General features: G+C 39.7%; 1 protein-coding gene across 1 annotated transcript; it reads right to left on the reverse strand.

The window, feature by feature from the left end:
- Positions 1-675: 675 nt before the first annotated feature.
- LOC104905746 (cytochrome P450 81Q32) lies at positions 676-4,387 on the reverse strand. The gene is made up of 2 exons (XM_010694362.3): positions 3,479-4,387; positions 676-1,425 (listed from the first exon to the last, which is right to left on the reverse strand). Exons 1-2 carry the CDS (start codon positions 4,385-4,387, stop codon positions 802-804), a joined length of 1,533 nt encoding a protein of 510 aa, XP_010692664.1. The 3' UTR covers positions 676-801.
- Between the last annotated feature and the right edge of the window lie 13,044 nt (positions 4,388-17,431).

Consider the following 17,431-nt stretch of genomic DNA (forward strand, 5'->3'; position numbering starts at 1 on the left):
AAGTGTTCATTGTCATGGTCGAGGTAGAGATGGTCGTGGTCGTGGTTATGGTCGAGGTGGTAGTGGTCGCAGTATGAAGAGGGTCGAGGTCGTGGTGGTTATGAATGCGTGAAGCGAGTTCGTCGTGGTCGTAAGAAAGTCGAAGAGGTCTTGATTATGCAAGAGTCAAGTGTTATGATTGCGTGTTCGTGCAATATTTTGTTTTGGTGTCGAGATGAAGCCGTGTTCATGTCGAGGTTGCAAGTTCATGGTCGTGTTTGTGGTCGAGTTCAAGTTGAAGTTCGTCGTTGTGTGGTAGCATGTTCGTGGCAGTAATTAGATTTCATGGCAATATGAAATCTTGGAAGAAGTTGTGGCATGAGAATTTGAATCAAAGGGGGAGTGTTGGAATGATTCAAATATTTGTTTCATTGTTTTTAGATAGTTAGTTTCCTAACTCTAAGTTAATGTCAGTAAGTTTGTTAGTTTTGCTAAGTTAGTGGGTTAGTGGCAAGTATTAGGAAAGTTTGTTAGTTAGTGTCGTGGGTTTAGAGGGCTTAAGTTTAGGGAGTTAGTTTGTGTTTGTTTAGCGTATATAATCTCATGTATTTTTCAGTTTTATGTGTGCAGTAATATCAGTGTTCATTTTTGCTTTCTTTTTATGTTATTCTTCCACTGTCATCATTACTTCTTACAATCTTAAAATCTCAACAGAAAGAACCCAAAATTAAGACATAAAATCATTCCAATATAGGATTGCAAGCAAATTAGATTAATAAAAAACTCACGATAATGTATGCCATGTATGAACATTACACCAGCTCACACTATTTGATCCAGTAGGCTCATCATGGCTGGACACGGGCGAACTAAAGCTCGCAACGGTTCGGCTTTCTGCAAGTTAAACCCAACCGCTTTGGTCATATCAACCAACATAAAATTAATCTTGTCTAACTCAAAACACTGAATTATCGAGCCAAGGGTTAACCCAACGACACGGCTAGCTAACCCTTCTCCAGGACAACTTCTTCTACCAGACCCAAATGGCATCATTTTGTACCCTATCTTGTGACCCTCCACTCCTTCAAATCTCTCGGGTCGAAAAGTTGTTGGATCATCCCAAATGTTTGGGTTATTTTGTATAGCCCATAAGTTGATCTGGAGCATTGTACCACGGGGAATATGGTATCCTCCGACCATGCAATTTTCGGATGATTCATGAGGAACTAGATTTGGTGCAGGTGGGTACATCCGGAGTGTTTCATTGATGATGCACCGAAGATAAGGAAGATGGTTAAGATCGGATTCGTTAAGTAATCTTTCATAGCCAACATGATTGTGGATTTCGTGTTTGGCTTTGTTCAGAACTTGGGGATGGTTGAGTAAGAGTGATAATGCCCATTCGATGGTTTCTGCAGATGTATCTGATGAACCGATTAAGAGATCCTGAGCATGGGTACAAAGAAATCAATGTGGTTTCTCGCTTGTTAAAAGAATATTAAAAGTATATATATAGGAGTAAGAACAAGAAAGTCGCTCACATTTGATTAAGTAAGGCTTACTTCAATTCAAAAAACAACAACTAAGACCCTTCCTTTACTTCATCATGTTTGGTAGATATAGATTGGTTATTTCTAGAGAATAAATCTTTTAAATTTGCATATTATTATAGGTGATTTTGTCTAAATATAACATGTTTGTGAATACTCTATTTTTTCTTATTTACAATTGTGTTAATTACCTATTTACTACTCTCTCTATTTTAATTTGTTATTCACAATGATTTTTGTACTTTATGGGTAATCTGTTGGTATTGTGCTTCAAAGATTGTCAGTTACTATTGATCTTATTGTTAGGGATATTAGTTTCTTAGTTAAAATAATGTAGTGAGTTAGTGGGAGTTAGGTGCTATTATTTAGGAAAATAGTTAGTACTCAGTGAGTTAGTAAATGCTTGAAACGGAAACTATTAGTGGTTAGTGGAGTATGTTAGTGGGTTTGTGTTCCTAAAGTACTATAGGACTTATTAGTTTTGGCTTTCTATTTAAATGCATTCTGTAAGTTGATTTCATTATGAGAAATATTGAGATATTAGTTTCTGTTTTACAGCTTTCTTGCATTATTCTTTTCATTCCTTCAAAAACAACATGGTATCAGAGCTTCAAGTTAGATTCTAGGGAGGGAAAAAAAAAAAAAAAAAAAAAATGAGAAGGATGAGAGGTTTTGTTTTACACAAATTGTGAGATTGTGTCTGTCATGGCCACTAATGTTATTCATTCAAATACGCCCCAAATTGTGAGATTGTGTCTGTCATGGCCACTAGTAAGAAACCAATATTATCATATAATATAAAATGCTAATCGATTTAATTCAATGCATATTATCATAGGAAAAATTGACAATAGAGGTCTGAACTTTGGGTGGTGATAATTTTTAAAAGGTCTGAATTATTGATTAACATGTGTAGGTCCAAACTTTAGGGGGTCTTAACTTTTAGCGGGCCTTAGTGACTTAAAAGTGGTTTAATAGGTCATCACTTGTAAAACTTGGGTCACATCAGAAGGGTTGATTGAGGAAGGGATGTAGGAACTAGGTGAGATTTTAAAAAAAATCTTCAATTTGAAGTCGTCGAGGCCCGCTTAAAGTTAAGACCCCCTAAAGTTGGGACCTACACAGGTTAATCAATAGTTCAGACCTTTTAAAAATTATCACCCAAAGTTCAGACCTCTATTGTCAATTTTTCCATTATCATAATATCAACATTTTAAAATATTTATTACCCCATCCGTCCCAAATTAATTCCAACACTTACCATGACACACGGGATCGGATCCTCTAGAGTTTTATGCAAACTCTACAAAATAGAGTTGAATCCTGACCATATATTATAAAATCAGTGTTGAGATCCTCTAGAGTTTCAAAATAACTCTACACGGTAGAGTTCGTTAAATATCAGTCGTTGATGAAGAAATCAAAGGCTTGTATTTTCTTTCCCAAAAATTCTCCCTATTTCCCCCCGAATATCTTGCCAATATCTTTTCCTTTCCCACTAATCATGAGCCCTTGATTTTATAATATATGGTCAGGATTCAACTCTACTTTGTAGAGTTTTCATAAAACTCTAGAGGATCTGGACCCATAAAATCAAGGGCTCATGATTAATGGGAAAGGAAAAGATATGAGCAGGATATTCGGGGGAAAATAGGGGGGATTTTTGGGAAAGAAAATACAAGCCTTTGATTTCTTAATCAACGACTTATTTTACGAACTCTACCGTGTAGAGTTATTTTGAAACTCTAGAGGATCTCAACACCATGACACACAGTTTTAAATAATAAGTATAAAAAGGTTTCCATATCTTTATAAAAGTTTCCAAAAAACACAAAATCGTTCATCTTAGGATTTACGATATTAGAAAAAAAAACCCTACTTAATTAATTCAACAAAAAGTCAACTGTAAAATAAAAATGCATATATAGTGTTGGAAATAGAAAATGTACCAAAATAATGCCGAAGATGATCTCATCGTTATAATACTCAGGCTCCAACTCTTGCAACCTCAACAAAATCTGAATCAACGGCTTCACCTTAAACTCTTCATTTCCATCTTCCACCACCATCATCATCTTCTCTTTATGCTCCTCAATCAACTCCTTCATAATCATCCGTCGTTCGACGTCGAATTTCCTTAGCCTCCCCTCTTTCCACCAGTCTAACCACCTTAAACATGGAATCATATCTCCAATACAAGCATCATTAAACAAAGTCAACATCTTCGCCAACATCTCCCGAAATTTCTCACCATTATTTTCACCTTCCACTCCATAATACCTCTTCCCGAATATCATCCTAGTCATTACGTTCATAGAAACATCATACACTAATGGCTTCAATACTACCTCGGATGATGATGATGATCCGCAAAGTTCACGCAGCCGTTGGATCATAAGCTTCACTTCTTCGGACCGAATGCCGGCGAGTGATTTAAGACGGTTAGAGGACAGGATTTCGACGGTGGTGATCCTACGTAGGTTTCGCCAGTGAGGTCCATAAGGGGCCCAAATGAGGCTGGTATAGTTAAAAGCGAGGTGTTTTGCGGTGAGAAATCCACTAGGACGGTTGCAGAAAACGATGTCATTTTTGGAAAGGCATTCCTCGGCGGCTGACGGAGAGGAGACGAGGAGATCCGGACGTGAACCGAACCGGAGGGAGAGAATTGGACCGAACCGGTCCGCGAGGTTGGCTAGAGTGTGGTGGAATGGTTCTTTCAGGATGTGGAAATGACCAATGATAGGAAGACATGTGGCAGGGCTTGGGGGGCTTGTTTGTGAATTTCTTCGGACGAGAGAGTTAAACAAGTAGTAGAAAGCTAAGATTATTATTGGTATATAACACAAGTATATATTCATGATTTCAGTGATTTTTCTGTTTTTTCGCTCTGAAGAGATTCAGATCAATTCATCTATATATATATATATATATACTAGTAGTATTTTAATAATAAGATAAAGTAAAATCCTTGATGAACAAGTAATTAAGCTGATCTGGTATTATATAGTATTATACTCACCAATTTATTTATTTATTTGTGTTTGCACCTAGTTCACCCTTCGGACTACATTCAGATCGAGGTCAAGTTCAGCGTGGTTAGGTTTCATTCCTGTCCTAAGGTTGTTGCGGGGATTTGAACACGGGTCCGTTCTACCAAAGCTAGTCTCCATCAACACTGGACCAATACTTATTTGGTTATATAACAGTAAATAAATTGTTAAAAGGGGAGGATTTAATATGTAAATAAATGAAGAGTACGCCAACCAAAATAATACCAGGCGTACGCCACTGTAAGAGGAATGATAAACATCTAATTGGTAGATGTATGGAACAAAATTTGTTTATATTAATAAAATTTTGAAGATTCTCTCTAATTATTAATAGTATCAAAATTACAAATAAAATAAATAAAATAAAAATATTATTTGTTACATACGCAAACACTACCTTTTATATATACTAATTTTGTTAGATATATCTACCGATTGTTTATCATGGCTAGTTACTGTAGTCGCAAGCTGACTAACTCATGTGTCATTGCAAATGAAGAATTATTTATAGTTTCAACTTGGTGTTTAGGTTTTTCTTTTCTCTCAAGAAACTAAAGCTTTGACCAGAAATAATATACAAAAGATATTAAAAGGGTATATATAAGAATGTGATGGAGTTCTGATCAATTTTATAGTGATCGAATTCAATATACAAAAGTTTTTGTTTTATCATTTTGGCTGAGGTAGGGTTATTTTCTGATAAATTTGATATGACTGAAAATGGGCTTGGGCAATCCAGTACGAAGGAGGAGAGTTCTGTCCACATATAAGCCGAAAGGAGGTTCCATATTAAAATCAATTGGCAATAGTAAGAGTATCTCCTCTACCTTATATTGTGGTACTTTCTCTCCTTTTTCTCCAATGTGGGACAACTCACATGTGCACAACATAGGGTTCAACATTTATTTCAACTGATTTTGAATTGTTTTAAGGAGAAATTTTTTTCTGAGGGGATTTTGTTAAGTTTAAATGATTTATAATACACTACGTTTTGGTAGTTTATGACATGGATCAAACTATCCTCGGGTATTTTGTAAGGGTCGGGGTTTTTGTAGATACACCCCTTTAGAAAAAGAAATTCATATTAAATATGTCCTACGTTAGGAAAATTTGCCAAAAAAATAAATTATAAAGCATTTTTTTTGTAAAAAGAAACCACAAACTTAATTTTTCTGACAAGAAGAAACCTATTCTCATTTTCTGGTGTGTTTTTTTCTCAATTACGACTATAACCCTCCTACCTCTCTTTAATCCCCTATTTCCATTAACTGCAACACTACCCCTATGCATCTCAAAAACCACACCGAAAAATGGAAATAGGCTTCATCTTGTAAGAAATTTTAAGTTTGTAGTTTTTTTTCGCAAAGAATGCTTTGAAAGGTTTTTTCTCGCAAAATTTAACATTTAAAAGTATTTTTTTTGACAAATTGTCCTCTACGTTATAAATATAACACATCCTCTATTACAAATAAATTCAGAACAATGAATTGCATTGCCATAGATGTTTAGTCTACTTGTCGGACAAGGAACTTGTTTCCTTCAATATGTTCTTCTTGGATACTTGTGCAACAATTCCTGAGGTCAGTATTCCGAACTTCATCAGCTACTTTCTCACAACCTGCAGAAAAATGAACCAACCCGAGGGGTTTGGGTGGTGGTCCCCCCTCCGAAACTTAAGTCATATATCAGGTGGAAAAAGGGTAGAGATAGAGAGAGAAAGTGAGGCAATATTTTAGCAGAGTAATGGCACACTCTCACTACAAGAAAAGAGGATATCAATGACCGCTTAGAATCGTCGCCGACACACTCACAAACGGTCGTTGGAACCATCAACAATGGTCAACAGACTTTGCACCGATGGTTGCTGATTTACGAATCAACGATTGTCTAGCCGTTGGTACCAATATCAACGACGATTTTCTTACATATCAGCGATTGTTTTGAATACCAACGTTGAGAATATGTCGCCTACTGTTTAGAGTTGTCGCTGAAACAACGATGATTCTTAACATACATTAATTCAACAACGGTTTAAAACAATTATTGTATTAACGACGGTTTACAACAGTCATTGATTCAACAACGGTAAAAATCAGTCGATCATATACACAAGCAGTCGTTGCCTTTTACAACCTACTTTCTTTTACAACGACTGTTTAGCCGTCGTTGTTTTTCAAAATTATATTAATTAGATAATAATGCTCCAAATTATAATTATTAGAGTGTATTATAGTGTATCATGTATTTATGTTATACTGCCTTGTCTAGCTTAGACTTATTTCCTTTATTGTATTGTCTATATATTGCTAATGATATTAGTAACCCTGATTAGGGGATTCACCATCTTTCATGGTAATCAGAGCAAGGTATTTTTTTTCCTTCTCTTCCTGGACTCCCGGCGGCTGTCACGGCAACCACCACACCCACGGCTGCTACAACAACCTTCCCTACCCTCAAACACTGCCGCTTCCCCACCATTAGCTTTGCGCAATGGCCGACCCTGATGATTCTGACTCCACCCAAACCAAATCTCTTCATCCCGTATACACGGTCGGAAACATCCAACGCAAGGTGCGCGTCCTCGACGGCATCAAAGTCTCCTACTCCGCGTGGGTAAAACTCTTTAAACTTCATCTTTGTGGCTACAAGGTTCTCCACCATGTCGATGGCACCGCCCCTCCGGCGAAAACCGACGCCGCTATGTTGCTTGGCAAGAAATTGACTCCCATGTTCTCCAATGGATTTATCAATCCATTTCCGACGACCTCTGCCTTCGAATCTTGGAACCCGACACCATGGCCCATGAGGCGTGGGTCAAGTTGAAGGGTTTGTTCCACAATATCTAAGGCTCCCGGGCGGCTACTCTTGAACATGAGTTCAATAATCTCAAACTTGAATCCATGTCATCCCTTGATGACTATTGTCATCGTCTCAAGGAACTAGCCGATCAACTTTCCGACGTTGATTGCCCGGTTACGCCTCAAAGACTCGTTCTTCAACTTGTGCGCGACTTACCGTCGGACTATGGCTTCATTCATCAACCAACAAATTCCCTCGTTTGAAACGGCACGTAGCATGCTGCAACTCGCACAACAATGGAAGGCGGTTCGTGAAACCGTTCCTCCTCCGATTGCCCTTGTTGCGCCCTCTTCGCCATCCTCTGACGTGTCTCAGTGGTCTGAACCACCGCGCCTGCCACCATCAAAAGGTGGTCGTCACCCTCACCGGCGTAACAACCACACCAGCCACCGCGGGCCACCCCGCCCTGCTGTTGCTCGTTCTCCTGCTACTGCCGCACCCTCGCGGCCTCATATGGCTGCCTACCCGCAACACTACTATCAACCATGGGGGCCCCGCCTCCATATTGGGGTGTCCCGCCATGCCCATACCCCACTCAGCCTGCCTGGGCCCTCCCGTGGCAGCCTTGTGCGCCACAGTGGCGCGGGTCTTCGTCACGCACTCAGCAGCCCCGCACTTCTGGACAAGCATACCTCACTGACTTGGATGCCCTTGAGCCGACCGACATTGGCACCGTACTTCAGAACATGTCTTTGCACCAACCAGATGACTCTTGGTACATGGACACGGGTGCTTCTTCCCACTTAACTGCGGATTTAGGTACTATTGTCCCTTCATCTAATTTGAGTATTATTCGTTCTATTTATGTTGGCAATGGTAACTCTATTCTAGTTATTGGCTCTAGCACATCCCTAATCCCCACCTCCACCCGTCCCCTCACCCTTAACAATGTCCTTTATACACCTCAAATCATTAAAAATCTCATTTCCGATCGTCAGTTCACTAAAGATAATAATGTCTCTGTTGAATTTGATCCTAATGGTTTTTCTGTGAAGGACCTTCGGAGTGGGACTACCATTATGAGGAACAATAGTAGTGGGGATCTCTATCCTATTTCGCCTTCCATTTCTGCCACATCTCCTCCATCGGCCAACATCATCCACTCTTCTCATGATCTGTGGCACGATTGTATTGGTCATCCCGGGCCTAATGTCATGGATTTTCTTTGAATAAATTTGTGCATTCAATGTAATAAAGGACGTGGTTCCTTTCTTTGCAATTCATGTCAAATTAGTAAACACAAAAGACTTCCATTTTATGATTCTACTTCTACTACTATTGCTCCTTTTGATATCATTCATAGTGATTTATGGACGTCTCCTTTATTTAGCAAAAGTGGTTATAAGTATTATCTTGTGCTCATTGATGATTTTGCTCACTATGTATGGGTGTTCCCTCTCAAATTTAAATCTGAAGTGTTTACCAAATTCCTGCAATTTAGCACCTATATCCGGACTCAATATAATGTTAATATAAAATCTTTCCAATGTGATTTGGGTCACGAATTTGATAACACTCAATTCCATCAATTTGCTCACAATAACGGTCTCTCTTTTTGCTTCTCTTGTCCTCAAACCTCATCTCAAAATGGCAAAGCCGAAAGAATGATCCGTCGCTTCAATGAAATGGTTCTAGCTCTTCTTTATCATGCTTCACTTCCACCCTCCTTTTGGGTTGAAGCGCTCCACACGTCTGCCTATCTCCACAACATTCTACCCATAAAATCTCTTCGCTTCCGCTCTCCCACCTCCATCCTTTATCATAAACAACCTTCGTACGATCATCTTCCCTCTAAACGACCTCACAAACTTACCCCCCGATCTACTAGATGTGTCTTCCTTGGTTACCCATCTAACTATCGCGGGTATCGTTGTCTTGATCTCTCCATGGGTAAAATCATTTTGTCTATGTTACATTTGATGAGCTTGTCTTTCCCTATCACACTCTCGCTTCCCCCACTTCCCTCTAGCCCATTCTAACACCTCCTACCCATCTAGTGTTGGGCCCGTGGCCACTCCTCATAATCCCCCTCCTTCTCATCCGGCCTCTCCTATTTCCCCTCTATCCCCTCCCAGGCCCCCGTCTGGGCCTCACCCAGACCTCTCCAACCCACCTCACTCCCCCTCTCCCACATCCGGCTCATCTCCTCTCCCCTCCCAGGCCCTACCATTCCTCCCTCCAACATCGTCCCCATTACCCAGCCCGTTCCCCCCACTAACCCTCCCTCATCCGTCCCTATTACCCAGCCCATTAACCCACACCCTTCCCCACCCCCCAATCATCCTCCTCCACCCCAGCTACTCGCCACCGACCTCCGCCTCCTCCTCCATCTCACTCCATGATAACTCGAGCCCGTAACAGTACTCCACCCCCATAAACCGCACCAACCTCCTCACCACCAAACAACAAACCCTCTCTCCCTTACCCAAATCTCACATGTCCGCCCTTCATGACAATAACTGGAATAAGGCAATGCAGGATGAATATCGTGCTCTTATTGATAATGGTACTTGGGACTTGATTCCGCGCCCCCTGGTGCTCATATTATTCGGAGTTTGTGGTTATTTCGTCATAAGTTTAACTCTGATGGTTCTCTGGCTCATTATAAGGCCCATTTGGTAGGTAATGGTAAAAATTAGCAGGTTGGCCTTGATTGTGATGATACCTTTAGCCCGGTTGTTAAACCGGCCACCATCCGCACTGTTCTTGGTCTTGCCGTTTCTCGTTCTTGGCTTATCCATTAGTTGGATGTCAAGAATGCCTTTCTTCATGATGATTTGAAGGAAACTGTGTATATGCATCAGCCCCCTGGCTTTGTTGATCTCTCTCGACCTAATTTTGTGCGTCAGCTCCGCAAATCTCTCTATGGCCTTAAGCAAGCACCTCGTGCTTGGTATTAGCGGTTTGCTAACTTTGTTCTATCTCAGGGATTTTACAGTAGTGTCTGTGATACGTCACTTTTCATCTACCGACAGGGTGCAGACATGGCTTACTTGCTACTTTATGTTGATGATATCATTCTGACTGCCTCGAGTTGATGATATCATTCTGACTGCCTCAAGCACTGCTCTTCTTGATCGTATTATTGGTACATTGTCTCGTGAATTTGCTATGACTGACCTTGGCTCTATTCATCATTTTTTAGGCATTGCCACTCGTACTGCTACAGGTCTCTTTCTTAGTCAGGCCAAATATGGTCAGGACATCTTAGCTCGTGCTTCCATGATAGGGTGTAATTCTGTCACTAGACCCGTTGACACCTCCTCGAAGCTAAGTGCCACTGATGGTCCTCCTGTAAAGGACCCCACATTGTACCGTAGCCTTGCAGGTGCTCTTCAGTATCTCACATTCACTCGCCCGGACATTGCCTATGCTGTTCAGCAGATCTGCCTCTTCATGCATGCACCCCGTGAGCCTCATTTTCACTTTCTAATAAAATGGGTGTTACGTTATGTTAAAGGTACTCTCCATCATGGGCTTAGTCTCTCTGTCTCTAAGTCTCATACCTTGACTGCTTATTCTGATGCTGACTGAGCGGGTTGCCCTGATTCCCGTCGCTCCACTTCGGGCTACTGTGTATTTTTTGGTAATAACCTCGTCTCCTAGTCCTCCAAGAGACAGGCTACCATTTCTCGGTCTAGTGCTGAGGCTGAGTATAGGGGTGTTGCCAATGCTGTTGCGGAAACTAGCTGGATACGTAACTTACTACTTGAGCTTCATCTTCCCATCCGTCGAGCTACTATGGTTTTCTGTGATAATATTTCCGCTATCTATCTCTCTCGCAACCCCGTACAACATCAGCGAAGTAAACATGTTGAACTTGATATTCATTTTGTTCGCGAAAAAGTTCAGGTTGGTCACATTCGTGTTTTGCATGTTCCCTCTGAGAATCGGTATGCTGACATCTTCACCAAAGGACAGCCCCGACATCTTTTCACTCGTTTCCGATCCAGCCTGAGCGTTTGTGCTCCTCCTGCTCTGACTGTGGGGGTGTATTAGAGTGTATCATAGTGTATCATGTATTTATGTTATATTGCCTTGTTTAGCTTAGACTTATTTCCTTTATTGTATTGTCTATATATTGCTAATGATATCGGTAACCCAGATTAGGGGATTCATCATCTTTCAATAATTAAACATGAAACTGTACATGTACCTGCACCTAAATATATAACACTAATATTGTTCCTCCATCGCATTCAATATTTTCAAATAAAAAAAATACAATTTTGATATGTATTACAAAAAGTGTAGATACTTATATAATTAAATGAAATAGATTAGATTTATGTAGAGGTGATCATTTTGGCCCTCCCCGCGAGCCCGTCCCGCCCCGCTTTTGGGCCGGGTTTTGGGCAGAATTTTTCGGCCCACCCGTATTTTTTTTGTCTTTGGGCGGGCTTTGGGCAATGCAAAAACGACTTTTTAGTCTATTTTTTGGCCCGACCCGTTTTTGCCCGCAAAAGCCCGCTAATTTAGGCCCAAAATAGCGGGCTTTGGACACAAAAATTCGGCCCGAATTTAGGCCCGGCCCGGCCTGGCTCGACCAATGGGCAAAAATTTTTGGCCGCCGCCCGGCCCGGCCCATGATCACCTCTAGATTTATGTACACTAAACCAATGTCAGGAAATAAAGTTGAAGTTGGGTTGTACAAAATATATATCGACAAATCTACAAACTAATAAGCTAGATGCCGAAAAATATAGAGACTAAATGTCTATTGTTAGACAAACTACCTAGATTAAATATATGTATGCAAAATAGATCCTGGTGATGGGAAATAAAGTAAACCTCAAGTTCGAAAAAAATATACCGACACATTTAGAAACAAAGCTAGATGCCGATAAATATAGACACTAGATGCATATAGTTAGACTAACTATATAGAAACTATAAGTTAGTTACCTAATTGCCAAGACCAAACAAACTACACTGTCGCGGGTGTCTTTGTAGCACTACTGCCACCACGAACCTTGGGTCATTTTCTGGTCTGTGTGTTGTGGAAGGGGGCCTGTGTTGCAACCTGAGAACATGTGGCCGAAACTTGACATGTTCCGCATCATTTCCTAAAGGAGGGCCTAGTTTGAGTCTTCCACCCGTGCTATGACCTTTGCCTCCACTTCTTCCATGCGTGCAACGACCTTTGCCTCCACCTGCACCTCAAGCTAAGAAAAAATGGACGGCTCATATGGTTGTGAAGAGCCATTTCCTCGCCCCGATGAATAGTTGTAGTACAGATGATCTCCCTGACCCGACCCCTGTACTTTTCCTTTGTTCCTCCCACCAACTGTCACCCAATACAATCGAGGGTTCGGCTGGGATCCTTAGTGGTACAATCATCCAACTTCTTGATGTATGTCTTTTGCATTTGGTAAGATAATGTACTCATATTCATGCATTTTGAAGTAAAAACAACTATACGACACAACAAACAAACTATATTTCCACTGCTTGGACTTAACTTGCCTATATTTTGTATTTTCAATTAAATCTACAATTAAACGCATAAAAGAGTGTATATATATATATATATATCAGACGGACAACCAACCTGAAATGGCTGGTGCTATATTTTGTATTTCCACTGTTTAGACGAAGAACCAGCCTGAAATAGCTGGTGCTACGGAGATTCAACCGGACGCGGCTATCATGGACGGATCGACCTTTAGCGACCAGGTCGCTCAGTTGGCGGCTCAAATGCCATCATCCTACATATCCATGTCCTTACCTTTGGGTGAGTCATAATTAGAGCTGATCATTTTGGCCCTCCCCGCTTTTTGGGCGGGTTTGGGGCAGAATTTTTTAGCCCACGTCAGGCCCAACCCGAATTTTCTTTTGCTTTGGGCGAGCTTTGGGCAAGCCAAGAATGAATTTTTAGTATATTTTTTGGCCCAGTCAGATTTTGGCCTGACATAGTGGGCTTTGGGCACAAAATTTTGGCCCGGCCCAACCAAGGGACAAATTTTTTAAGGCGTGGCCCGACCTGGCTCATGATCACCTCTAGTCATAATACTCAAACGTCATTAGGACGATCTGAGTTGGTGGACATCCAATGAGTCCGTCCAATTAACTTGAAGTAGTCTTTTCCGTCAAGAGAACTGACCCCTCCAACTATTCAAATAAGGACGAAGGCCCCTCTACGGTGCTTGTCGCTCTTGTTGCTGACTAAGACGCCGAGTCTTATCAGTCTTTTGCCAAAATGTCTAGGTTAGAGAGGGACAAGCTCAAGCAGGAGCTATTCAAATGCTACCCTGATTCCTACATCAAGGCCGTAAGGGGGCATTGTCTGCGCATGTTGGCTTCATGTCTCAACTTGCTGCTAAGGTAAATCCTTTTGTTATGTTCTTTTAGTTTTTTACTTATACTAAATTCATCATTTTCAACTCGTCTACTGGATTTGCTTTATTTTTTCATCCATATAGCTATTTGCTCGCAGCATGATTACTGAAGATTGGGCAAGAGAGCTGAGAAAAGAGAACAAATAGCTCATCCACCAAGCTACAGTGGTCAGGGATAAGGCCATACATGATTGTCAGATGTTTGAGACCCTTCATCGTTAATCCTAGGAAGCCTGGAAAATTCGTCTGACCATTATGGAGTCCAACAACCAACAATATCTCCTTAAAATAAATGAGTTACTCAAAGAAAAGGAAGAATGGAAGTTAACTATACTACAAGAAAACCTATTTTTAGCAACGACTAAAATTGTTGCAAAAAATCAATTGTCGTTAGAGAATCATTTTTTGCAATGACATTTGTCGTTGCCAGTACACGCGTAGCGAAAAACTACCGTAACGAGTTTTGTGGTTGCTGAAGATAAGCTTTTAAACAACGACCATATTATGGCATTGTAGAAGGAAAAATTATTTATTGCAACAATATTTGTCATTGATAAAATACAATCTTTTTTTCAACAACAATACTAAATGTTTTAACACAAATATAAGACTACATTTTATTTTTGGACAAAAAAATAATCTTTTTACAAGCTGTTTTATACACATCATTTAAGTAACTTTGATAATATCTAAAATTTCATTGAAGTGGAATAATTTGTCAAACTTCACATCCACAATGATTCGATAAGGATCGAATACAAGCAATACACAACATGTAACAAGATACTTCCACTGTGTCTAATTCACCTACCACTATACAACTCCGCAAATAATTTTCTATGCTTAAATATATTTTCATACTCTGGAACATTATGCCTTGGTAGTCATTTTTTGAAATGCTCGTCCACTTCGAGTTTGTTGTATGTATAAGAACGTCCTGCATGAATTTTCAAAAAAATATTTCACAGCCTAAAACATATTCAACCTCCTTATATAAGCGTGGAGAATAATTGTTTTAACCTGGTTAAGTTAATCCTGGCATTCAATATATATAATGTTTACGATACAGACAGGGCCGTCTTAAACTATTTGGGGGCCCTGTGCTATTTATAAAATCATATTTAACAGCTTTGAGATATTTGCATCTTTTTTTCATAATCAAGCAACCTTTATTTTTTTGATATTCCTTATTTTATAATTAGACAATCAAAGAAGTTTAGATGTTTTACATATTGGGAAATAATGAACCAAGCAAAGTTTGGTCTAGTGGTAAAGGTTTGACCTCATGAGATCAAATCTCACTAGGGGCTTTTTGCGATTAAGGTTTCCCTTAAATAAAAAAATATTGGAAAACATTGAAAAAAATCATATACAAAATTTACAGTTTTCTATAGACTTATAATAAAGGTGTAGAATGTAGATGACTTATGGTTTTATTTGAATGGAATTTTCATTTCATATGGTTATGATTACATGAATAATAAGGTAAAATGATTGAAAAACGGCAATAGACCTAGTTTTTTGAAAAATAAAAGTTTAGAAGGGTGGAAAATATTAATAGCCAAGTTTCCAAAAAATAAATTGGAGAGAGAAAATTAGAATGGCCATGAAAAAAAAAAGTTTAGAAGGGTGGAAAATATTAATAGCCAAGTTTCCAAAAAATAAATTAGAGAGAGAAAATTAGAATGGCCATGAAAAAAAAAACTATATAAAATATAAAAGAAAATGAGGTTTTCCTAACAGAATATAGAAGAGATTTAGAAGCAGGATAAAAAATAGAGGTTGAACTCAAATAAAAAATAGAGGTTGAAGCCAAATAAAAAATAGAGGTTGAAGCCACAGGAGTTCGAACACGCGACCTAGAGGTCTACAACATAGGAGATTTCTACCACTGCTCCAAGCATTCAATATGTAATTATTACTACGTTCCTTTGCTTTTTATCTTCGTTTGGGGCCCCTCTGATGTATTGGGCCCTGTGCTGAGGGCCAGCTTGCACAGGCCCTTAACCGGCCTTGGATACAGGCATATGACTAGACAAAAACCATTATATCCTTTACATATAATGTTACTCTAATATACCCCCTCAATCTTTACGGGGTGAAACAACGGATAGATTGGTACGACGTTTAGTAAACAAGTCAGTAGATAGGCCTTTAGTAAAAATATCAGCAACCTGCAACCGTGCAGGAACATGTCGAATAATAAGACCTCCTTTGGCTACCATTTCGCGAACAAATGATAATCGACATCAATGTGTTTGCTTCGATCATGATGAATTGGATTGGCAGTGAGATAAGTAGTAGAGACATTATCACAATAGACAATCACATGATGTCGAAGAAAATGGCTAATGTCGGCAAGAAGTTGCTTGAGCCAGATGGTTTCTGCAGCTGTGTAGGCAACGACCTTGTATTTAACTTCAGTGGAGGATTTAGAGACAGTGGGTTGCTTTTTCGAACGCCAGGAAATAAGATTCTTCCCAAGAAAAACAGCATAGCCAGTAGTCGAACGACGCGTGTTAGGGCATCCTGCCTAATCTGCATCAAAGTAGGCAATAACAATTGTAGGAGAACTGCTACTATACAAGAAAAGACCGAAATCCAATGTGCCCTGCAGATATCTGAAAATTCTTTTCACATCATGAAGGTGAGTAGTACGAGGAGCATGCGTAAATTGAGACACCATATTAACAACATAAGCAATATCTAGACGAGTCATAGTTAAGTATTGTAATGCACCAACCATACTACGATAATCTGTGGGATCAGCAAGAAGTTCTTCATCAAGCAGAGACAATATTACTCTAGAGACAACAGGAGTGGTAACTAGTTTAACAGAATGAAGATGGAATTTACGGAGTAAATCGGAAACATACTTATTTTGAGACAAAAATAAACCAGAGGGAGTACGCACAACCTGAACACCTAAGAAGTAATGAAGATCCCCTAGATCCTTCATAGCAAACTGAGAAGAAAGGATAGAAATGAATTTTGTGACAAGAGAAGGACTACTACCAGTAAGGACAATATCATCAACATATAAGAGAAGAACGATAAGATGCCCATGAAACTTAAGAGTGAACATAGAAGTGTCACAACTGTTGCACCTGAAACCAATAGATAAGAGAAAATTACTGAAATAAGAGAACCAAGCTCGAGGAGCTTGTTTCAGACCATAAATGGACTTACGGAGACGACAAATATGAGTAGGCTTAGATGGATGAATATAACCCGGAGGTTGACGCATATAAACCTCTTAATGAAGAAAACAATGAAGAAAAGCATTTTTGACATCTAATTGACGAATAGACCATTCAAGAGAAACAATAATAGTAAGAATTAAGAGAACAATAGTAGGCTTAACAATAGAACTAAAGGTTTAAAAGTAATCAATACCTGCCTGCTGGTGATTTCCAAAAACAACAAACCTGGCTTTGAACCGCTCCACAGAACCATCGGAATTGTATTTAATCCGATAAACCCACTTACAACCCAGTAAATTCTTATTATAGTTGCGAGGTACCAACTCCCATGTGTCATTGGAGGCTCATGCGAGATAAGAGAATAAGGCTCGCGTTGGAGTCGGCCAACGCCTGCACTAGGCCCACCCGTGGGATGTACACCCGAAGACAAAGGACCATGGCCAGCACTGGAC

This window comes from Beta vulgaris, chromosome 1, assembly GCF_026745355.1.
Source record: "Beta vulgaris subsp. vulgaris cultivar EL10 chromosome 1, EL10.2, whole genome shotgun sequence".
In the NCBI taxonomy this organism is placed as follows: domain Eukaryota; kingdom Viridiplantae; phylum Streptophyta; class Magnoliopsida; order Caryophyllales; family Amaranthaceae; genus Beta; species Beta vulgaris.